The sequence below is a fragment of the Mastomys coucha genome, unplaced genomic scaffold, assembly GCF_008632895.1.
Source record: "Mastomys coucha isolate ucsf_1 unplaced genomic scaffold, UCSF_Mcou_1 pScaffold22, whole genome shotgun sequence".
Classification (NCBI taxonomy): domain Eukaryota; kingdom Metazoa; phylum Chordata; class Mammalia; order Rodentia; family Muridae; genus Mastomys; species Mastomys coucha.
The window spans coordinates 231650584-231675857 of record NW_022196905.1 but is presented as its reverse complement, the minus strand read 5'-3'; the positions used below and the strand labels follow the sequence as shown (position 1 = coordinate 231675857).

Below are 25274 nucleotides of genomic sequence, written 5' to 3'. Positions count from 1 at the left end.
AGGGAGAGGGAGAGGGAGAGGGAGGAAGAGGAAGAAGGAAGGAAGACAGAGGAGGGTTGGGAAGAGGAGAGGAAGGGAGAGGACAGTAACAGTAGAGATGGGACTACTATAAATTAGAAAAATATCCGTGGAGAGGTGAGATCATAGAACATCTTGAAGGCTGGACTGATCCAAGGCTTTTTCTGAATCCCTGATGTATAGAGAAGGGACATAGCTTTTTCTAAACTAGGAACAAGTTTGGCAGAGCCAGTAATAGCCTGAACCAAGGGCCATGAGAGTTTTTTCTGATGTTGTAGGAGAAGGAACACAGTTACTTATCTAAAATGAAGAATTTGCTTAGTAGAGCCCATAATGGCTTGGATCCAGCACCTTGGGGGAGCTGTGGCTTCTGATCATGGGAACTTAATTCTTCCCTCTATATCATGCTACAATCCCAAGGCTACTGTGTCCTTGGTCTACCAAACACTTCTGATACCCACTATCTCTCTTGTGCAACATCGCTTGATTAACTTCCTGCTGACTTCATCCCATTGTGTGATAGTTTCTGCTGGGTCTGACCCATTTCTTCCCCAGGAATAGTATGTAAGATGCTGCACTTCTTAATAAATTGGCTTGGCATAAGACACTGCTTGTGTAAGACTTCCTAGGGTCACCTTTTCTATCTCCTTAACTCTGACACCCTGCACCTCCTTTCTCAGGACTCTGTCAATCAAGAATGATTTGCTGGTCCAGGTTAAAAACCTACATGACACAAAAGCTCAGAGGCTAGCCAGTTGGAAGGAGAGTAGGGAAAAGCAAGAAGGGTGTTTGAGGACAAAGTGGGACGAAAAAGGAAAAAGATTTAAGGCATATTTATGAAAGTGTCATGATACCACCTACAAATGATTTTAAAGAACTGTAGACCCTTAGGCAGAACCTTAAGCACATAGTTAAATTAGAAAGTGATGCTGCATATATTACCTTGGTTACATGAGTGTGGGGAGTTTAGTCTCTCACTGAAGAAAACTACATTCACAGATACCTGGGGGTAAGGGTAGGGTGCTAGGCTTGCAGTTTCCTTTCCCAATGTTTTTCCTTTAGAAGGAAATGGTAGGCATTGTGGTTAATGTTTGAAGAATGAACAGATAATTAATAGGCTGATAATTAGACTATGGGAGGGGGTGGTATCTACTTTGGGAAGATTCTGTTTCCAAACCCCTGTTCTTTAAAGTAGTGATCTCTCTGACCATAGAGTAGAGAAGAAGACAGGGCACTTGACAGGAGTATTGTAAGGGCAGTATTTAGACATCAGGGGACCCTGGATAAAGTATAAAGACCAACCATGAGCCTAGAACTCAAGGAAGCACAAGCCCAGGGGTGCCAAGAGATGCATTCAAATCTTGGACCTGAGATGGTTGGAGGTTTTGTTTTGTTCTAAAATTCCCATTGTTTACTGTTCCCATTGCCAAATCAAAGCTTTTCCCTGCCTGAAGACACTTGCCTGCTGTGCTAGTCTCTATCTTTGGGAGGCTCACAGAACACTGAAGTTTGAATTCCAAAGGGAGGAATGTTATGTAAGAAGTCCTTGTTTAGTTTATGGACCTCTGTTATCTGAGAGTTGGCCAGTGGCTGTTCAAATAAGAGAGAAAGTGTGTGTAAACTCTAGGGGTGTGTGACTAAGAACTCCCATTAGGTACCCAGATTGCTGGATTTTCATCTGGTTATTTTATGCAAATTGGCTGAGTGGGCAGGATTTCAGACACAGGGTTCTAGTTGTGGGGCAGGATCTGTGCATTATCTCTACCACCAGATACCTCACTGGACCCCAGAGCTACTATTCTTCCACGATGTGGCTCTGTGCTTTGGGTCTGATCTCTCTCATTGCTTGCTTGAGTCTGGGTGAGTACTTCTGGGTGCACATTTGAAATTCTTTGTCCTGGGTGGGCCCTGGTGAATGCAGATGCATGCAGGGAAATTAGAAACATATCCCATTTCTTAGAGGTGTTTGTCCTCCAGACAGGGACAGAAAGCATGAGTAACTCTAAGCTGAGTGCTTTGGAGTTTTATGTCCTTTTGCGAGGAATTTAACTTTGCAGTGCCTGCTTCTATCCCATTGGGCTGCAGTCCAGTGCGAAATGAATCTGTAACACTCTGAATTCTGGCTGGTGAAGGGGAGATATATAAGAAGGGGTGATTTAAAGTAGAGTATATCCATAGAAAGCTTGATGTGTGGAATTATCCAAGAGCTGTTGGACATGGAAAAGATAATTTCTTACTGAGAATTCCCTGAAAAGGGGCGTTGCATAGCAATGGTATAGGGCAGAGGGAGATGCACTGGGGTTATTTAGAAGGCTCAGCAGAATGGAAGCTGATGTCAAGGGATTTGGTCATAGTTTACCCTCAAAAGAAGAGGGGAGGCAGGGGAAAGTGGTGTAGCCTTGCCTCGTTGGAGTAATTTCAGGGGATTTGAAGATTTAGAGGCTGGGTCTATAAATTCCTCATATACATCTCCAAATCATTGTGCAACTCTTTCCTCTAATTATAGAAGAGTCTACTATAGCATAGAATCTTGGAAGTCACACACAAAATAGCACTTCTGTTACCCATGGACATTTAAACATGTAGGCATTTCAGGAAAGAGATCTCATTGGGTCTGGTGACCTAAAAGCAAAGAGAGTAAGCATAGGGTTTTTGTCACTTAGTAAACCAATCGCATGTGCATGATTTTTATAACATGGTTTATAGCATTATTAGCTACTCTTGATAACAGAGAGTCTCAAAATTATGATGGGCTTGTTGCATTGTTAAATCATTGACCTTGAAGGATAAACATTACGAATAAAAGGTAACTCAAGTTAGAGATCCATGATAGGCAGAAGGAGAACAAATGAGAAGCTATGGGAGATGAGGGAAGGACTTTGCAGAGCAAGAATGGAGCAGAGCCAGTGGTTATGCAAAGGCCTGAGACCCAGTTCTCTCCCTCTGGATGATCATGCTTAATGTTTGACATGACTCTTCTAGAACCTTCATAGTCCCATAGCTATTTATCATGTTTATTTGCCCATTACATAAAGCCCCTTAGCCAGGTATCCGGTGTCCTTCTTTACACATACCCAATAATACAGGATTATTGCCTCTTCCCTTGGACTGACCTGGTAGAATTCATATGTTCTTTTCTCTTGTCAGAAGTGCCCTGCATTTTGCTGTCTCTAGCCCTCTGTGCTCCACGCTTATTCTTCATTCATTCTCCATCTTGTCATCTTCCTGTTCTGCTCTGAGTCTGACGTTCTCAGTGATGACACCAACCAAAAGGCCTCATCCCTTCTAATTTCTCTATCTCCTTCTTATCTTTCTCCCAAGTCACAACTTCTTTATTTCCTGAGGGAAGTGTGTCTGTGGTCCTTCTCATGAGGTTGTCCTCCAAAGGATAGGGCTACTGTTGGTCATTGTCTCATGTAGTACACAACTCAGCACTGGGAAGCTGGATAAATGTCTCTAGCAGTATCTAAAAGAGAACGTGAATGATTTGTTTATTCACAGTGGGCTTTTTTTTTTTTGCAACTACTTTGGATAATTTCATACATCCAGTTCCAATTTTCTCCTTCCATCATCCTTCTGGTATAAGAAGAAAATTTCCTTCATTTTCAACGAGAAGAAGCCATGGCCTAGAGGGTTGAGATAACCTAGTTAAGCTCACATGCCTACAAAGTGAAAAAGCCTACCTGGAATCTAGATCTGACCTTTCCCTTCTGTTCCATCCTTATTTTCTCTTGTCAAACAGGACACCCCTCCTCACCACCTGTGGTGCACACTGTTCATGGCAAAGTCCTGGGGAAGTATGTCAGCTTAGAAGGATTCCCACAGCCTGTGGCCGTCTTCCTGGGAGTCCCCTTTGCCAAGCCCCCTCTTGGATCCCTGAGGTTTGCTCCACCACAGCTTGCAGAGCCCTGGAGCTTCATGAAAAATACCACCTCCTACCCTCCTTTGTAAGCCACTGGGGCCCTGTTTGAGGATCTTGCTCTTATAAATTGAGCACCAACATCCTGACTCTTTTAGGTGTCTTTCTATTGCTGTGTAGACACCATAACTAAGGCAATTATAGGACAAAGAGTTGAATGGGGACTTACAGTTTCAGAGGATGAGTCCATGACCACCATGCCCAGGGGCATGGTAGCACTCTAGCAAGCATGGTGCTTGAGCAGTAGCTGAGAGCTCACATCTTAAAACAACCATGGACCAAAAGTAGGGGAGCTAACTCGGAATGATATGCAGTTTTGAAACCTTAAGTCTACCCCCAGAGACACACCTCCTCAACAAGGCCACACCTCCCAAACTGTTTCACCAAGTGAGCACCAAGTATCCAAATGCATGAACCAATGGAGGTCATTCTTATTTAAGACACCATACTAACTAACTGTCCATGGGGCAATTGTCTAACATCTGTGTTCAGGTTTTTATTCTATAAAATGGGGGTGATAATAGATGTCTGTGGTTGATATGGACCTTAAATGACTTTTGCTCATAAAGAGTAAGTGTTTGAACACTTGAAGGGCCTCATATTGCCTCCATTCTTCTCTGTGTTGGACCATTAATTTCTCCTATAAGGGCAGCCATCAGTGATTGCTAGGCTGTGGAAAAGGTAGAACCTTAGCAGGCCAGGACAGCAGAGTACTCTTAGAGTTAGTACTTTTGCCTGGACCTAGCATTTGGGTCCCAGTAGAGGAAAATAATTTATCCAAAGTGATCCAGCTTATTAGTGGGTGAATCAGAACTAAGATGTAGTTCTCCTAAGCCCACTTATAAAACACAATTCCTGACCTGTCCAGTGTATGTGTTTGTCGTTAGAAGTTGTGCCATTGGTTGATGAAAATATCTCAAGGATAAGGACATGTTCTTCTGATGGAATACCACATCAGTCTGTAGCCCACTATAGAGAGCCTAGCGGAATCTTGGACACAGCATCTTTCCTGACCATGTAGGGGATGCTGTGTTGAAGGACAGGCCAACATTTGAGTTCTTCTCTCCTGGGCTTAGGATATCCAAAGATTCTGGGAAGGAGAAAGACACTAAGCCCTTCTCTCTCTGCAGAGTTAGAAGGCATTAGAGCATGCAAAGTTTCTTCCAAGAAACACGTAGGCCCCCCCTTACACACTGATACCAACTCCACTAATAAGTTCAAACCTGGTGCGAGGTTGAGCCACAGACAGCATGTCCAACTTCCACCTGGTGAAAACTCATGTGTTCTCCTTCTCAGGTGCTACCAAAACCCAGAGGCAGCACAGAGGATTGCTGAGCTCTTCACCAACCGAAAGACGATCACTCCTCACAAGTTTTCTGAGGACTGTCTCTACCTCAACATTTACACTCCTGCTGACTTAACAAAGAACAGCAGGTTGCCTGTAAGCAAAGGGACCACTGGTCTAGACTTGTGGGTACTATCATCTGTAGCCTGTGTGCCTCTGGAAAGGGACAAAAGCGGCTGGGGGCAGCATCTTCATAGTCTGAGACTTAAGTAGGGGTCCAAGGTCTCTTAACTACCAAAGTAAGCAGTCTTTTCTGCCTGTCAGTCCCAGTGTATTAGACTTTGGGTGGAGACTGCCCTGAATCTGAGAAACAAATTATAACCTTCCAAACTGTTTTACACTAACAATGACAGTAACCTCAAGTTTTAGTTACTGGAGTGACAGCCTGATTCCAGAGTAGCAAAGACATAATTTCAACACACACACACACACACACACACACACACACACACACACACACACACACACATGCATGTGTGCACACACATAATGAGAAATTATATTCTGTGTGAGAGTTGACATAAGGAAAAACTGAGGCTCTGGTGAGGGAAGCAAGGACGTACAGCGAGTAGGCAGGGCAATAGTATGGATCTTTTAATATTTAAACCTGTGTTCTTTGATAAGGGCTAGCAAAGGTAGCTGTAGTGTCACCTTTCTACCCACAGTAACAGTGATAACTTTCATTGGCTCTAGACAAAGGTCTGAGGGGAGGAGCCGGTGGGAAATTAGAAGTACTCTCCTTTGCCTTTTGTCAATAATGCTGGATTTTACTGTGGATCATTGCTATCAGTAACTGCCTTTGGCACAGGCTGATGCTGCAATGAATCAGCATTTCCACATAAACAAAGGGCCTGTGCTTGGGCAGACTGCCATTTGGTTGGCCAGTGGTTTGGAAAGGGGCTTTGGAAAGGGGTAGTCCTCAGGGAGTAATAAGTCACATGCCAAAACCCTGCCAGGCTCCATGGACAGGAATAGGGAGAAGAGATTTTGAGCTTGGACTGATATTAGGGAACACACATACTTTCCAATGCACAGGAAACATGGGAACAAATGCTCATTCACTCAAACTCTGATTTCTTCATCCATTTCTTGTGTACTCAAGTGTCCCAAGCACAGCCACATTTCAGGTCAAGGAAAGAAAGGACATAAGTCACTCTCACACAGCCCTCCATGTCTTAAAGGACCTTGATATTATCAACCTAGTCTTAAAAACTGCCCCGGTGGTGGAGTCATTGCTCACTCTCACCATCCATTGCCTCCAGCTTTCATGAGATGACCTTGGCTTAGTTGCTACTGAAGGTGGTATAGACCCTGCTTCTTTGGGCAAGGGTGCAGGGATTCTAGGAATCTAGAATCAACAGACCCTCTATTTATGGACAGAGACACAGGGTCTGGGGTTAAATTCTTCCTCTGCCATCATCTCCTGTCCCAACTATTGACTCACCATGTCATGTCTGTAGGCAGCAGGGGTTAGGAGCTCAGTGACCAAAGCTGGAGCCACATGGCTTGGTCAAGCCACATGGCCCAGTGAAGCCACGCTTGCACATTTTATTCCAGGTGGCAAAGTGTCTTTGTTTCTTTCATGATGCAGTGGGCATTATTCTCAATTCTATAGAGTGGCTGTCTCTTTGGCTGATTGCACTTTTTGGTTCACAGTATGACTTCCTTTAAACAAATAAGATTTTGTAAACTTTCATTTCTTCTCTGCTTTATATGTTCACACACACACACACACACACACACACACACACACACACACTGCAAATCTTTGCATCCTTTCACCTTCAAGTTTTAGCAGTCCTCAAATGGGTAGGTAATGGGCCCTCAAATAATGTTAACCAAAGTATTAAAGACATGGTGGAAACAGAAGCAAGCTGGACTTAGCAGAGTGGGAAGAGTCAGGTATTCTGAGGGAGCACTGTAGAAATGGGTACCATCAGGCTGCCGTGCTCTTCATCAAATAATCACTTACCAACAGAGAAGTTCAATTTAACACTGATGCTTCAGTGGTATGAGATAAAGCGGTAGTTCGAGGGCTGCCTCTTGCTTTTATGTTCAGTTGCCTGAACAGTTTAGGCATGATGTCATGGGCTTGTGGGGAGAACAGGACCTCGTTGGTGTTCCCATGAAGATTTTCTAAATTTGCAGTCACTGAAGGATGGAAATGAGGAGAAATACTGGGACTTTGAGTGTTAAGGCTGGTCTGAGGGAGTTGGAAAGGAGAGTGATTACCTCTTACAGCCTTTCTGGACACTGGAGTGTATTTTGGATGAAGTCTTCCTTGAGCCGAAGTCCAGATGCAGGTGACCAAACTAGACGTCTGCAGTCTTTGCAATTTTGTTATCTATGACCTGTATGATTTTGTTCTTGTCCAGGTGATGGTATGGATACATGGAGGTGGACTTGTGATTGATGGAGCATCAACCTATGATGGAGTACCCCTCGCTGTCCATGAAAATGTGGTTGTCGTGGTCATTCAGTATCGCCTGGGTATCTGGGGATTCTTCAGGTGATGTATTAATATTCCTCTCTATATATCAGTTCTGAAGTAGGACTGTTTCTGTTACTATAACAAAAAGCAAGAGACTCTGACTTTATAGAGAGATCAAAGTTATTTAGCTTAGGTTTGAGATGTTAAAAGTCCAAGACTATGGTTGCACCAACAAGTCATTGGAGAGAGCTCTCAGGTGTGTTAAGACGTGATGCAAAAACAAAAGGAGATCCAAACATGTAAGTAGACCACATGGCAAAACAGAATGTCTACAAGTGGGAAAGAGACAGTCTCCTTTTTGTAAGACTTATTTATGTGAGAGACAAGCAGAGTCACATGAGAACTACATTAGTTCTATCTCATGGCTACATCTCAAGGAACCAAATAAACGTCTCCCAGGCCTCAGCTTTCCCAGGTCCTATTACTTCCAAATGCTGGTGCAACATAGATCAGGACTCCCATACTGAACCATTGGTAGGTAAACCATATGTAAATCCTAGTCATCAGTATGAGTCCTTGTTATAACCCCAGTCGAAGCCCCATGTGTAAAACCTGATATCATTATATCTATCTCCTGTTATAAACTGCTATTTGGATACTATGGCTGTCCTTTACAGAACCCAGAGCATTCTGTGAGACAGATTAAGTCATTTCAGTTCTCCATACAATACTTCTGTGTTATTTATAAAGACACAGATGTCCTTGTCAAGACCCTTGGTACTTATTGTGAGGGCATATCATACTTGATGCAATTACACTCTTTTCCCATGTCCAGAAGCCTTTGTATCTTTTATGCCTCCTAACTGCAGTTCCCTTCAGATGCACAAAACACATGACCTGGTTTGTTTTCTGTTGCTATGACAAAACACTCTGATCAAAAGCATCTTGAGAAAAGATAGGGTCTATTTGGCATTTGGTCCCAGCATATCATCAAGGGAAGTCAAAGCAGGAAATGTAGCAGGGACTGAAGCAGAAACCAGGAAGGATGCTGACTATTGGCTTTCTACATGATTCCCTACTCTGCTATCTTTTTTATGTAGCCCAGACTCACCTAAGTAGGGATGTTTTCAACCATCATGGGCTGGGCTCTCCTACACCACCCATCAATCATGACAATCTCACAGACATAGCCACAGGCCAATCTGATCTGGGCCACCCATCAGTTGAGGTTCCCTCTTCCTAGGTGAGTCTAGATTGTGTTAAGTTGGCAACAAGAACTAACTAGCACAGCACATACTTGGGTTTCCAATAAGTAACACTGTCTCCCCTTGTTATGGAATCTAAAATTCCTCCCCATAGCCTCACTGCTGTCTCCTTCTACCCAATTCTATTTTGCCACTGTCATTATACTCTGGTTCTATCTGTTGGCCTATGGTATACAGCAAAGGCTAAGTATAGATAGAGATTTCATGTGGGATGAGCAGCAGGTGAACACTTTCATCAGTTATGTGGAGCCCACCTTATTTCAGAGAATTTGCAGAGAGCTTAATCTCCTTCTGTCTCTTAGGACACAGCATCTTTATCTTTATCTACTGATCTTTTACAGCACAGAGGATGAACACAGTCGGGGGAACTGGGGTCACTTGGACCAGGTGGCTGCACTACGCTGGGTCCAAGACAACATTGCCAACTTTGGGGGCAACCCAGGCTCTGTGACCATCTTCGGAGAGTCAGCAGGAGGTGAAAGTGTCTCTGTTCTTGTAAGTTTCCCTAATACCAGAACCCCTTGCCTAATCTGGATGTAGCTGCCAATAGAACCTCTTAGAGACCAACCAGTCCAGCTCTGGAACCTTAGCTCTCATGACCTGGATTCCTCTACTTATTTCTCAGCATCAGATGGTAGCTGGCTAAAGATTAAACTTTCCTTGGCTCCTAGGAAGCTCAGAGCTCAGCTTTGTGTCATGGGTCATAACACACACTAGTTGTAGAATGCACTATGCCATTTCTCCACTTCTGACTTATTTGAATTCTCTTTCTCTTTGTTAATCAGGCTAACATTAGGGTTGATTTCTTTCACAAAGTGTTGGGAGTAAACTTCAAATAGGAAAGGGAGAGGCCATGAGTGTAATTGTTTTGTGCCTGAGGGGTATCTACACTATGCAGGGACCTAAGCACCTAGAACAGACAGAGGTGTCCTTGGATGACTTTTCGGTGCCCAGGAAAGAAAGTGGCAGTCTTTAGGACTGTCTGATATGGTGGGATATGGCAGAGGACTACAGGGCTTTGAAGGAAGCTATGGAAAGCATTAGTGACTTCTTCAACCCTGCCAACTCTGCTAGAGGTGAACAGAGGATCAGCTCTATTACTGCATCGTCAGATGCACTAAGTTTATATCTTTATTGTCAAAGGAAGTGTTCACACTTTTAAAAGTAGAGATGAAGGGAAAAGATAAATAAACCACAAGAAGCTGAGTGATGTCATATATTTATAATCCCATCACTCAGAAAGCTGAGGTTTAAAGGTCACAAGATCAAGGCTAACCTTAGCTAAAGAACTAATTCTTGCCCATTCTGGGATATTTAGACACACAGCAAATGTTTTGTTAAATAGGAAGTAGCCTTATCTTGTATTACTATGCATATCTATAATATATTATATATTAATGTTATGCATTATATATTATATTAACTATATTATATCACATTATATAATATTTAGTATTTATTATATTATTTTTATTATATTATAATATAAATGTAGGTATTTATATTATAATATACTGATTATATATAATGTACATATGTAATGCACATAGATATTATTCCACAGTGAGAATAAAATATTATTTGCTCAACCATATTGAAACCTTGGACTATTTATGATTGTAATATTATGAATATCAAGAGGACACTTATTTTTTCTGGGCCTTCACGATCACTTTTCTTGGGATAAATTCTGATCAATATAGTTCTGAAGCAGAACTTGTGATGAAAACTTGCCATATTGTCTTGCTGGTGGCTTAATTATTGAGAAAGGCTTTTACCATTTCATTTTGTTTGGGGCTATCTCTATTGTGCTGAGGGTCTTTTGGAAAAGGTGGCTCCAGAAAGGTCCTGGGTCGGAGTGCTTTTATGTCCCCAGAGCTCCAGGGCCCCCAGTTGAATGATACAGCAGCAGAGCAGGTAGAGAGAGCCTGAAAGAGCAAACGAGTCTCAGATCACACCTTTGGATGCAAACTCTTTTTGTCTCCCTTGCCAGGTGTTAAGCCCATTGGCCAAGAACCTCTTCCACAGGGCCATTGCACAGAGTAGTGTCATTTTCAATCCTTGCCTGTTTGGGAGAGATGCCAGACCCTTGGCTAAGGTAGGTATCACTCTCAAACATCTATTGAACCTTTTAAACTAATGCCTTGGATCTTTAGCAGTCTGTCTCGCTGCAAGATTCAGCTGAGGTGCTCAAGGACTTCCTGAGATAAGAATGATCGAGTAGGAAAGTCTGATGATATATTACTTACATCTAAGCCACATTCTACATTTATTAAAGATTTCATGTTGACTATGCTAATCCAGTCATCCAGCCATGCTGCACACATTTAAGCATATGAAAAACATGATCATTTCCTGTGCATATCATATCTAAGCATCACCCTCATATGTGGGTAATGGAAAGTGAAATACAGAGAGACTGATTATCAAAGCAAGTGCTAGGTGTGAGGCTTAAAACCAAACAGTGAAATTCTGGGTTTTAAACCTTAAATCTCCAACAACCTCTTAAGATACATTTTACATTGATAATATTTCTCATTCCTTTTCTGGTCCTGGGAATTGACATTGTGCCCATTTTATCAAGAAAGGTTACAGAGGCATAGATATTGGGTAACCAGCTTGCATCTCTGGTAGAGTAGTGATAGGGTTTACACTCTGGGACCTAGTCCCCACACTTGCTCCTTTAGATTGCTTTCATCAACACTCTGTTGTTCTTGGAAATAAGACATGGGCTAGGATCCACTTTATGCATGGAGGGAGGGAATGGATATGCTCTTGACCTCTGATCTTTTACAGAAAATTGCTGCTCTTGCTGGCTGTAAAACCACCACATCAGCTGCCATGGTTCACTGCCTGCGCCAGAAGACAGAAGATGAGCTTTTGGAGGTCTCACTGAAAATGGTAGGTATGCTTAACCTTGAAGTCCCTACCCTGTGTACTTTGCCCAGGCTTTTGATTCATTCCGCTGTCATCTGAAATAACTGTTACCTTTTAGGACAGTGTCAATCTTGTGATCTAAATTGAGATTGTTACTGGTTCCTTGACATGAAAGATCTACAGTGTGAAACTGCTTAAAAAGAACATTTTATAAGAACTTACATGATAATTTTCCAGCTTTATCAAAGTTTAATATCATGATGTTCTTGTTTTCAGGTGTATTTAAAGCTATAAAATAATCCACATTTCTATGCATAAGCAACAAAACAGAATGGAGAAGGGGCAAGGGCATGCAATACAAAGCTTCTAAGAAAAGTGCCACATACAATCTAAGAGCACTTGCCCTGGGAATGCATCCCCCACAGTGGACAGGGCTCTCTCACATCAATATTTAATCAAGAGAGTCCACAAGCATGGCCACAGGGCAATCTAATGGAGGCAATTTCACAACTGAGATTCTCCCGTCATAGGTGACTCTAGTCTGTGTCAAGATCAGGAAACTAAGCAGCACAGCATCCATTTCTCCATCCACCTATCATCGATCAATTCTTCCTCATAACTAATTCTGTTAATTATTTTTTCACTAATCCAGTAGAGATCCATCTAATATGTTTAATAGTCTTCTATTTTTAATCTGTCTAATCTCCATTAATCATCCAGCCAACCTGTATCTACATGCTTTTACCTAGACTTTTAAAACAGTGGTCTGTAGGTTTTCCTTGGACCCCATGGAAGCTCTTTGGCACTATGATGTTTCTGTTTGTCCATAGAACTAGCCATTGTTGGCATAGTTTCCTTTGTCAAGCTAATATAAGGAGATCAAGGTGTTAGAAGAATTAAGACAGGGTTATTTTCTAATACCCAGAAAATAGGCAACTATTTCAGCTACTCTTCATGTGGCACAGGAGGACTCAGATTGCACAGGAATAGCAAGTCACTTTGAGGAAACAAAGAGAATCCAACATCCAAGAACATTCTACAATATTTAAGACCTTGTAGAAATATATCCATGATTATCTATTGGTCCCATCCTGCATTCACATGCACTCATACACATGAGTGTGCACATACACACAACTAGCTCTTGGATGATGGCACCAGAATTTAAAATGGAGGCACTATAGTGATTGTATTCCACATGCAAATGAGCCCCATTAGCTAGTGTGCTGTGGTGCAATCTGGGTAGTCCTTACAACAAAGAAAAGCATGAGTTACAATGATTTCCAGTGAGCTTTGTAGTATTAGTTTTCTCAGTCCAGATGAGACCCCTGTTTAGTGTCTGATTAGCAGAATAAAAGTATGTATTGTAACAGAATCTCTAAGCAATTGAAATGTTCTGAAAAGATGCTATAGCCCATACCTATACCAAGATGCTCTGAAGATACTTGTGAATTTACCAACTCTATTATTCAATTTTCTATTCTCTTTTTCCAGAACATACCAAAGTCATATCCTATCTGCTTAGAAGGCATTTGTCCTTAATTTAAGCAGTAGGTTTAGTGTAAACTCAGTTGGACCAATATGGTTTTACCAAGATTTCTGACTTACATGAAGTAGACTGTAATGGAGGTTAGATGCCCAAATAGCACCTGGGAAGATCTAATGCTGCATTAAACCAGGCAAGGGACCCAGGAGATTGTACCTGAGAAGTGGAGTGTAAGATGTGGCTGGAATCTGGGATCTTCCTTAACTGCTCCTCATACTGAGAGAAATGATGCTCCAGATAATATGTAGTTGCCTGCTTTCATAAAGCAGGCCCAAGGGAAGGGGAAAATGGTGGAGAGGCTTTCTGCTATCTCATCCCAGCTGTAGGCTTATCTCCTATACCTGATCTCAGTATGCCCCCTGCCACCAACTTGATCTAATTCCACTACCCTGCAAAGGAGACACTAGGGTATTGTTGCCAGTGAGGAGAGGTAAGACTAGGAGCACAGACATAGGCATTAAGCATTCCTCACAGAGTTCCAATAACCCTTAGTGGATCCCAAATCCTGTTCCTCTACTGCCACCAACCCTTCATCATCATGATTTTCCTTGTGTCCATTCCCAGAGGACCCTGGCCATGTTTCATTTCTGTTGCTGTGATAAACTATCTCAACAAAAAGCCAGATTCAGGGAGAAATGGTTTGTTTTAGCTTTTAATTACTAGTCCACCATTGTGGGGAAGTCAGAGTGGTGGGAGCTTGAAGCAGCTGGTATATTTTATCAACAGTTGAGAACAGAGAGAAATTATTGCATACACATGCCCTTGCTTATTATACTCAATTATGCATCCTTATACAGGACTAGGAAATGATGCCCCCTTCAGTAGTCTGGATCTTTCTTCACCAATTAAATTAATTAGGATACTCACCAATGGACAAGCCCACCATAGGCCTACCACAATGTAGACTCTACCCTCATTGAGACTCTCTTCTCAGGTGGTTCTGGATGGTACCAAGTCAACAATTAAAGCTAACCATCACAGACCAGGTATAAGGTTCTCTTAACCAAGGAAGAATCAGGAGAGATAACCTAATACCTCTGAGGCCAGGCTCAATGGATAAGCTTTTGTATAAAGAAGTTTTCTCCCTCTAGCTTCAATTTCTCTGCCTTTTTTTCACAGAAATTTGGGACTGTTGATTTTCTTGGAGACCCCAGAGAGGTAAAGTTCTTTGTTTTCCAAATTATGGATTCTTATAATTCTTATAATTCTTTCTATTAAGGAATAATTGTCATTTGTAGAACAGTACTGTTCCTTGTGTGTATACTTCTGAGATCCAGAGAGGGGAAATCACTTGTAAGGATTACATAGCTAGGAGGATCAGTGGTAAGATGACCTGACTCCCAGTCCATTGCTCCCGATCAGCAACTTGGTGTCCCCCACGGAACCTATCCCCTTGTAAATGAAATTTACAGTATGAACCAGAATTTTCCATGCTCAGGAGACTGTGATGGCTAGGGAGCTCTGGAGCCATCAATTTGAAGTACAGGTCTCTGAGGAGACACAGGTTTGATATGTGTGAAGGGGGAGACTTTAATCTTAGTTCTGTGGATACCAGTGTTGTAGAAACTATTAAATCCCAATCCTGGGTTTCTTCATCATCTATATAATTTAGTTCCCAGATAAAACATACACACAGACTTTATATTTACAAGCCTTAAACAGCATTAGAGCTGGAAAGATACCTACTCTCTATGCTATAAGAATCTACTTTCCTATTGATAACCCCAAGTTATTATTTACTATGTTTCATCAGGACTACTCTTAACTCCAATTGGCCAGCCCTTAAAGCCATGTTCTCTTGAACTCACCTAATCCATGGCAGCTTTTCTCCTCCTCCTCCTTTTCCTCCTCCTCTTCCTCCTCCTCCTTCTCCTTTTTTTTATTCCTCCTCCTTGTCCTTTTTTTTCCTCCTCTGCATTTTAATTCACCAATCAGAAATAACTTGGGAGCAAGATCACATGTGTCTACATATGGACTCTCTTGTCTTGGGGACCCACACTTAGCATTACAATACACAGCAATACCAATCTTCAACTCACCACCCTCTTACCACCAGCCAGGAAACTCCAATGTTATCTCCCATCTCATCCCTCCTGCTCTTCCACCTCACAGCACTAGCCCGGTGATTAGTTAGGCAGCATCTCTAGTCCCATCTCTTCTGCTACCTCTCTAGGGATCTGAAAGGTTCCACAAGAAATAAATGTGAGTCTTTCAATATCCAGAAAAACTGCAAGAAGCACCTACTATATGGCAGGATATGATTTAAGAATTGGGATGTGTCAATGAAACATCAAGTTATTTTCTTATTGTGGTATCAATAGTAAACTATATGGTTTATGTTTTCATGGACAGAGTCATGGTAAAGACAGTGGGGGATGGAGAACTGCACAGTGGCTTGATGTGAGCAGCAGGGTCAGAAGGTAGCTTGAATGGTTGGTAGCCTCTCAGTGGAGCTCTGAAGGATGGAAAGAAGCCAGATGTTTGGACACCTGGAGATTGAAGTGCTTCTGATAGAGAAGAGCTTCTGCAAGGGTGTGCTGTAGAAGGCCAGTGTGTCTGGGGTGGAAGCAATCAGGAATGAATGGGCCTGAGGCTGGGTAGGTAATAGAGCCAGGAAGTAAAGTTGGTGCATGAAAGGTTTGTATGGAGATTCAGCATGAGATGGGAGTTGTTTGGAGGACTATGAACAATAACACAGTGAGTTTACTAATGTCTTTGACTAAAGTGTGATACTAGACTGCAGGGAAGGGACAGCTCGGGGACACTGGGACAACAAGGCACTGCATTTCTGTAGTATTTGTAGTAAGTATATCAAGGGGTGAGCAATTAGTTACGATGTATTGTTGGAATCTGGAAACTGTGAAGGAACACCTGAGCAGGAATCACTGTGGCTGTGCAAAAAGATGAAAGAAGGAGGCCCAAGATTTGTCTCACCCAAGCAGGTATTCATCACCAGAGAAGAGCAACAAGAATCTCAGGGGACACTGGCCATTGCTCAGATTGTCAGAGGTACTACTGAGGTGGACCTCCCCTTGGATCCAGTTCAACCTGGTTTTCCCTCTGTGTCTATCACTTTTACTATTTTCTCATGATGTCACCAGATTTACTCTTATGAAGAGAGACCAGCCCTCTTAATAACATGACTATTATTTTAAGATGGAAGCCCTTACATGGAGTGGGTCCTGTAAAACATTACTGAGTCCTAGAGATGTTCCAGACATTATACAAACGGTATACTCTACCCTTTCTTCTTTGTATCCTGTCCTTAAGCATTCCTCTAAGCCAGGACTATCTGAAAGTCTCAGAAATAGCCCTGTGCATGATACTTTGCCTATGAGGTCATACCCTGCTCATTGTTTGGGATGTTTGAGCACAGGGCCCAATAAAGAGGACCCATGATACTCTGCTTTGTGTGGCCAGCATGTATTTTCTTTCAGAGAAGCTGCTTCTCTTGTCTGCTCCATGACACCTTCTCTGCACTGCAGTTTTTCTGTCAGGAGTAATTTTACAGAGGTCCTCGTTTCTATTGTAAGCCTGTTGGAGGAGGGTTTGGCCCTTCCCTGTATCTCTCAGATATGGAATCAAGTCATAGACTGGTTACCTTGAGTGATAAATTTGATGTCTTCTTAAAACTAATTATTTTTCAATAGTACCTATTTAGATATGCATTGATGAATATCCTCTATCATATCCATGTCTATAACCATGGATTTTGTGTTTGGGAACTCACTTACTTAGTCAAACATCTCTGGAACATGAAATCGTTAGTCACAATAGTATCTTACTTGTCTTCAGATTGTGTGCAGAGTAGGCAATGCCCAGGTTCTATTTGAACTCAAAGAGAAAAGACTTTGTCTTCTTACTTGCTCTCTTAAACTAATAATTGTCTTGATTTTGGTCTATTTATTGCTACATTTAAGAACAATATTTTGTTGGTTTTTAAAAGGTCTTTGTGATCATAGGTTTGGAGCTACCTCTTGGATACTGGTGGGTTCAGCAGTTTGTATATATCAAGATACTGTTTCTTCCTTACTAGAGTCTATTAATGGTCAATTAATAGGCAGAACCTTGTCAGTCCCTCTCATATCTTCACTTATTGCTGATATGACCTGCCTTGTGTGTTTTAGCATGGCTTATAAATTATTGATAGAAATTGTTGTCTAGGGGAAGGTAGTTTCACATGCTTTTCCTCTGTCTCCTGATACTTCCTGCCATTCCAGAATGTTCCCCAAGCCTTAACAAGTGTAGTATACACATCTCACTTGTTCCTGGGCAGAACAATCACAGACTTTACATTTTCATCTTCCCAGAGCTATCCCTTCCTCCCTACCGTGATTGATGGAGTGGTGCTGCCAAAGGCACCAGAAGAGATCCTAGCTGAGAAGAGTTTCAACACTGTTCCCTACATAGTGGGCATCAACAAGCATGAGTTTGGCTGGACCATTCCAACGGTGAGAACATAACCCCGTTTATAAATGTCCTGACAGTCCCAACCATCACAATCCTGCTGATGCTCCCATGCCGCCTTTCTACTCCCAGTTTTTTTAGAGACCATGAGAGATGTCCCCATGACATGAGTGGGTGTTTCCATAGTTGCCCAGAAAGCCCTGGGAATTTATCCTCTGGGAATTTTAGTCCTGGCAATCTCTCTCCCCAAACATTAACATTTCTGAAAGAGTTTTGAAATTCATAGACTGGTAGATCCAGAGATAATCTCTGTGCAGACAGAGCAACTGAGGACATGCACAAAGGAGAAGGAGCTGGAGTTCAGGTGTCAGGCAGGACTCAGCAGCTCCTACCTTAGACGTGAACTTCCAGGTCTCATCGATTTTCACAAGTGCTCTTAGGCGCTCCATTGCTGAGATTCAGAGACAATTCACTGAGTTAGTTCTAAAAGCCAAGAAGGATTTTTTAATATGTTGTAGATAAAGTTGGACAGTGAGCAATCTAATTAGGGTCTTTTAGTTTACCTCTAATAGTATGACAGTAATATGGAAAAGAGAAAGCATGACTTGAGTTGGGTCTCTAGCTTCAATATCTAGATAGGTTTCAAGGCTGGGAGCTCAAGGAGGCTCTGTGAAATGAATGGTGAATCTTTCACAAAGCTACTCACTTTGGTGAGAATTTTATTGTAACTTACAACTCCATTGTCCTCCACAGTGGTCACCAAGAGAATCAAACATTATCTCCTCTAGATGTTTACATTTCCAAAAGGTTTCAAGTGTCACAAGCAAATTTTCTCTCAAGTCTTGAGAAAATGATTCTGGCAAGAAAACTATAAGTCATAGGATAGAGAAAAGATTCATAACTGCAAGCTCTCTAACTCTCCAAGAGAGGGTTTAGGGGTTAGTCTGCCTAGCACCAAGTTCAGTCTGGAAAATTGAATAACTTCCACTGAGTGTCCTGAGCTGGTGTTGTGCTAGGGTATGACCACTAGTTGCTAGAAGTTTTAGTAGAGTAGTCTTTGACTGCAGAAGTTTGGATGAGGTATGGACTCACTGAGGGTTCTATAGTTGTGCTGGAAAAGAACTTCAGGGATCAAAAAAGTGTACAGCCACATGGTCAATTTTTAACTTCTTCAGTCACCTGAGACTGTAGGAGAGGGCTTGAGTCTTCTGTCCTGAACTCTCATTTCTACATTATTCTTCTGACCAAGATGTTACTTCATTCTTGTGTATGTGGTATGTACACACACACACACACACACACACACACACACACACACACACACACATATATATATATGTATGTATTTCTATTGGAGTAGGTATAAATAGTCATATATAGAATTTGGCTGTACAAAGACCAAATGTGAATATATATAGTACTATAATGTTATATACAGCATACAATATATACTATAAAAGAATGTATAATATATTTAATACAAATATAAATAAAATATGTTGTCTATATATGATACATATATAGTTTACATGTCACACACACACACACGCACACACACACACACACACACACACACACATACCCTTTTACTGCTCACTTGTCACATTGGTTATTTTTTCAAACATGAAATCACACACCAATCAAGACCCAGTGAAGAAGTGTCTTTCTGTATTGATTTGGTTGTTTAACTGTTGGGTTCTTCCTGTCACGTCTCCAGAACTCATGACTGTTTATAAACATCTCTTTAACAGTTTTTGGGCTTCCCACTCTCCGAAAGAAAACTGGACCAGAAGACAGCTGCATCCATCCTGTGGCAGGCCTACCCAATTCTTGTAAGTGTTGAGGGAATCATAGGAATTGGTTGAAAAATAAAGAAGTCTGGATGTTTTCCCAGAAACACAGACTTAGTCAGTGGTTGGAAAAGTACTTAGATGTTGGGGTCATCCTGACTTTCTTTTCCATTTCACGTCCTCGGAAGAAACACGCTTTTGTGATTTGCAAACTTCTCTGCTGGTGATTGCAGAAAACTCTTAAGGAATTTTTTTTTGAAATTTAATAAACCAGGTTGGATGGAGGCATAAGATTTACATAGGTTACTATGAAGATATATAATCAATGGGGGTACCATGGTGATTACAGATTTGGGGTATTTTGCTCTTTTGGTACACAGGCTGCTGTTATCTGTAGGTTCCTGGCTGGGACCTGTACAGTTAAAGAGAAATCACATAGCTGAGAATCATATGACCTGTACCTTCTTCATTCCATTTCCCAGGAATATTTTATTTTGAGGTTAATTTATTGGATACTAAAGGTGTCCTTTCCCAGAAAAAAGGGAAGATAGCAAAAACTGCATTTTCCTTGGGTCCTAGGGATGATGCGTGTGTGTATCAAGAAATGTTCCTTTCTTTTAGGACATAACTTGAATTATCACCTGCTGGAGAACAGTTTTAAAGCCAGTGCATGGCTTCAGTCACATAGATTTTTGCCACTGAAGCCAGTGGGACAATAATGATATATTGCAGAAATTCCTAACTTCCAAATTTAAACTTAAAATCTACCAACAACAGTTGGGCAGTGGTGGCTCATGCCTTTAGTCCCAGCACTTGGAGGCAGAGGCAGGTGGATTTCTGAGTTCAAGGCCAGCCTGGTCTACAGAGTGAGTCCAGAACAGCCAGGGCTACACAGAGAAACCCTGTCTTGAAAAACAAACAAACAAAAATCTACCAAGAACAAATGACCCCTGAAGAATTTGTATTACCATTTTCTGTACCACATTCTTCTCCAGAAGAATTTGGCACAGTACTCAAGTGACTCAGAATCAAAGAATCCCTGGTAGCTGTCTGGAAAAGTCCCCCGTGCAATAGGTAAGGTGACTACTCTCTGGTTCATTTCAGAACATCTCTGAGACACTGATTCCAGCAGCTATTGAGAAGTATTTAGGAGGGACAGATGACCCCATCACAATGACAGACCTGTTCTTGGACTTGATTGGAGATGTTATGTTTGGTGTCCCATCTGTAATAGTGTCCCGTAGTCACAGAGGTAAGACTTGAGGACAGGGGAGGAACATAAGACTCACCAGACGAGTCTCTAATTTGTTCCCCTCAGCACAGATAGATATGAAGCCTGCTGAGGGTCAGGTCGTGAAATTTGGCTCCCTGTGGTCTTTGGTAATGTTGACTCTTGCTTTGACTAGTAAGTGTCTATGAGAATAAGGTTCACATACAATTTCATCTAGGAGGTGATCCCAGAAAACACTCTAGAGAGATGTGGGGGATAATGCATGGAAAAGATTGAGGCCAACCTGGTGGTCAGCCCACTGAACCACTCTTGTAGCCCCAAGGATTACACTTGGAATATGTTGTTGAATCGTACTTGGTAATATCTTGTTGAAGATTTTTGCATTTATGATCAAAAAGGTGCTGGGCTGTAATTTTATTTTCTTGTAGTGTCCTTGTCTCCTTTTAGCATCAGGATAATGATGCTCTCAGTAAAAGAATTTTACAGAATTTTCTTTCCTTTGAACTTTAGAGCTATTTGGAAAGAGTCTAAGCATTGAGACCACCAGCCCTCCCCTTTAATTTGTGGTCTGTTTATCAGTGACATTGCAGTATTCTGAGCTTTTGCATTGATGGGGGACTTCTAGTTACAGTCTCAGTCTTCTTGCTCCATATTGATCTGTTCAGATTGGCTATTTCTTCTTGTTTTTGTCTCAGTTTGTCTTGTTGAATAAAGCACTTATTTACCTGTTTTAATTATCACTCAGTTGGTCACGGTGCTTTGCTTTGTCCAGATACAAATCTGGGAGAAATTTTTCAAGCATGGGTCTCTGGCAGCTTCTTTTTGGCAGCCTTGACTGTGGGTGTAGGCAGGTGAGATCAACAGTAGGGTGCAGCCTCTCATCTTCCAGTAATGTGCTGTTGAGAAACAGCATGGAACCCCTGTAGCTCCTACGTAGGTCCAGGAAGCCAAGATTCCCCCGCCTTTGCTGTGTTGCTGGAGTTTCTACAACAGCTTCTACAAAAGCAGCAAGCAGGTGGGCCTGGGTATCCAGATTCTTCCATCTTTAACAGCAACCAAGGTTGCAACTTTCGTGTAGGCCCAGGAATGGGAAATTCCTTAGCCTTTAATAAGTGTCACGGCTCTAGCGTTTGACCCAGGGTCTGAATCCCTTGACCCCAAACTTTCAATATCCTTTGCTTTCTTCTGTCAACCAGGGTCTACTGTATCCTTTTCCGATCTCATCTCCCCACCATCTCCTGCTATCTCTCCTCTCACTGACTTTCCTCCTGGCTCAGTTTTCACAAACTGTTCCTCTACTTCTGTTTTAGCATGTGAGGCTTTCCACTGCTCTACTACTTCTGCCATTGCTGCTGCTGTCCAATGAACATTTCTTTATGCTACTGCACTGCCCACACTAATGAATTAGTCAAGAGAAGAGATGCTCCAAACTCTTATATTAGACTCGATGTTTCAGTACCAGGGGAGTGAGCATCTCTCAGCTATATCACCAAGCCTAAACAGCTTATACCCAAAGGAGAGGTATTTGTGTCAAGGGGTCTTGTGTCTTTAGCTTTAGTCACAGCAGCCTTCTGCTTTACCGAGGTTATGACAACAGAATGGATTAGCTTGAGAAGTATTGGTATTAGGTCTTCTTTGAAGGTCTGATAGAATTTTGCAAAAAATACCATTTGGCCCTGGGCTTGCTTTTTTGTTATTGTTTGTTTGGGGTGGGGGTGGGGGTGGGTGGGAGACTGTTAATGACTGCTTCTATTTCCTTTGGGGTTATGGGACTGTTTAGATAGTTTATCTGATCCTGATTTAACTTTGGTACCTGGTATCTGTCTAGAAAATCACCCATTTCATTTAGATTTTCCAGGTTTGTTGAGTATAGACTTTTGTAGTAGGATCTGATGATTTTTTTAAAAAAATTTCCTCAGTTTCCATTGTTGTGTCTCTCTTTTCATTTCTGATTTTGTTAAATTGGATACTGACTCTGGGTCCATTAGTTAGTCTGTCTAAGGGTTTATCTATCTTGTTGATTTTCTCAAAGAATCAGCTCTTAGTTTTGTTGATTCTTTTTATAGTTCTCTTTGTTTCTAATTGGTTGATTTCAGCTCTGAGTTGGATTATTTCTTGCCACCTACAAGAGGTTGTGTGTGTTTACTTCTTTTTGGTCTAGACCTTTCATAATGCTATTAATTTGCTAGTGTAGGATCTCTCCAATTTTTTATGAAGGCACTCAGTGCTATGAATTTACCTCTTAGCACTGCTATCATTGTGTCTCATAAGTTTGAGTATGCAGTGCCCTCATTTTTGTTAAATTCTAGAAAGTCTTTAGAGTTGTTCAGTTTCCATTAGTATGTGGGCTTTCTGTTGTTTTTGTTGTTATTGAGTACTAGCTTTCGTCTGTGGTGAGCTAATAGAATGCATGGGATTATTTCAATCTTCTTGTATCTTTTGAGGCTTGTTTTGTTTCTGATTATATGGTCAGTTTTGGAGAAGGTACCATGAGATGCTGAGACGAAGGTATATTCTTTTGTTTTAGGGTGAAATGTTTTGTAAATATTGGTTAAATCCATTTGGTTCAGAACTTCTGTTAGTTTCACTGTGTCTCTGTCTAGTTTCTGTTTGGATGACCTGTCCAATGGTGAGAGTGGGGTGTTGAAGTCTCCCACTATCATTTGTGAGGTTCAATGCCTGTTTTGAGCTTTAGTAACATTTCTTTTACAAATGTGGTTATCCTTGAATTTGGGGCAATGATGTTGAGAAGTGAGACTTCACCTTGGTGGATTTTTTTCTTTCATAAATATGTAATGGCCTTCCCTCATCTCTTTTGATAGTTTTTGGTTGAAAGTCTATTTTGTTGGATATTAGAATGGCTACTCCAGCTTGGGACCATTTGCTTGGAAAAAAGTTTCCACCCTTTTGGTCTAAGGTAGAGTCTGTCTTTGTGTTTTCTGTATTCAGCAAAATTCTGGGTCTTATTTACATATCCAGTCTTTAGCGTATGCCTTTTTATTGGGGAATTGAGTGCACTGATGTTGAGAGATATCAAGATGAATAATTGTTGGTTCCTGTTATTTTTGTTGTTAGAGGTGGTGTTATGTTTATGTGGTTCTCTTCTTTTGGGTTTGTTGTGAAATAATTAATTTCTTAGTTTTACTTGGGTGTAGTTTCCCTCATTGTGTTGGAGTTTTCCTTGTATTATCATATGCAGATTAGTGGAAAGATATTGTTTAAATTTTGTTTCATCATGTAATACCTTTGTTTCTCCATCTACAGTGATTGAGAGCTTTGCTGGGTATAGTATACTGGGCTGGTATTTGTGTTCTTTTAGGTTCTACATGACATCTCTTCAAGATCTTCTGGTTTTAGAGTCTCTGTTGAGAAGTCTGGTGTAGTTCTGATAGGTCTGTCTTTATATGTTACTTGGCTTTTTCCCCTTATTGCTTTTAATAGTCTTTCTTTTTCTGTGTATTTAGTATTTTGATTATTATATGATGGGAGGAATTTCTTTTCTGGTCCAATCTATTTGGTGTTCTATAGGCTTCTTGTAAATTTATGACAATTTCTTCGTTTAGGTTAGGGATGTTTTCTTCTATGATTTTGTTGAAGATGTTTTCTGGTTCTTTGAATTGGTAATCTTCACTCTCTTCTATTCCTATTATTTTTAGGTTTGGTCTTTTCATTGTGTCCTAAATTTCCTGGATGTTTTGGGCTAGGAGCTTTTTGCACTTTGTATTTTCTTTGATTGTTGTGTCGATATCTTCCATGGTATTTTCTATGCCTGAGATTCTCTCTCTTCCATCTCTTGTATTCTGTTGGTGATGCTTGCATCTGTAATTCCTGATCTCTTTCCTAGGTTTCCCATGTCTAGGTTGTCACCCCCACTTTGTGATTTCTTTATTGTTTCTACTTCTATTTTAGATCCTGGTCAGTTTTGTTCAATTCCTTCACCTATTTGACTGTGTTTCCCTGTATTTCTTTAAGGGATTTATGTGTTTCCTCTTTAAGGGCTTCTACCTGTTTACCTGTGTTCTCCCGTATTTCTTTAAGGCAGCTATTTATGTCCTCCTTAAGGACCCTTATCATCCTTATGAGATAGAATTTTAGGTCAGAATCTTGCTTTTCAGGTATGTTAGGGTATCTAGTGCTTGCTGTGCTAGGAGAACTGGGTTGTGATGGCACTATGTGGCATTGGTTTCTGTTGCTTATGTTCTTGCCTTTGGCCATCTGATTATTGCTTATGTTAACTGGACTTGTTGTCTCTGACTGGAGTCTGTTCCTCCTGTGAGCCTGGTTATAATGGACCCCCTTGAGTCAGGCTGTCCCTGGGTGTGGGAGGGGGTCTGGAGCCCTTGATCTGCAAGCCTGATTATGAAGGACCTCCTAAGAGTCAAACTATCTCTGGGTATGGGTGTGGGGCAGTGCTGGAACACCTGATCTGCCCCCTGGTGTAGCTA

General features: G+C 41.4%; 1 protein-coding gene across 2 annotated transcripts in view; it reads left to right on the top strand.

Moving 5' to 3' along the window:
• Nucleotides 1–1769: 1769 nt before the first annotated feature.
• LOC116069873 (liver carboxylesterase 1) overlaps nt 1770–25274 on the top strand; it is a 32744-nt gene continuing 9239 nt past the window's right edge. For both annotated transcript variants that reach the window (XM_031340864.1, XM_031340863.1), the window contains exons 1-11: nt 1770–1878; nt 3761–3965; nt 5234–5378; nt 7658–7791; nt 9320–9473; nt 10972–11076; nt 11775–11879; nt 14521–14559; nt 17712–17852; nt 19560–19640; nt 20703–20850. In XM_031340864.1, the coding sequence (XP_031196724.1) occupies nt 1827–1878; nt 3761–3965; nt 5234–5378; nt 7658–7791; nt 9320–9473; nt 10972–11076; nt 11775–11879; nt 14521–14559; nt 17712–17852; nt 19560–19640; nt 20703–20850 (1309 nt within the window). In that variant the 5' untranslated portion in view covers nt 1770–1826. The remainder of the gene's footprint in view (nt 1879–3760; nt 3966–5233; nt 5379–7657; nt 7792–9319; nt 9474–10971; nt 11077–11774; nt 11880–14520; nt 14560–17711; nt 17853–19559; nt 19641–20702; nt 20851–25274) is intronic.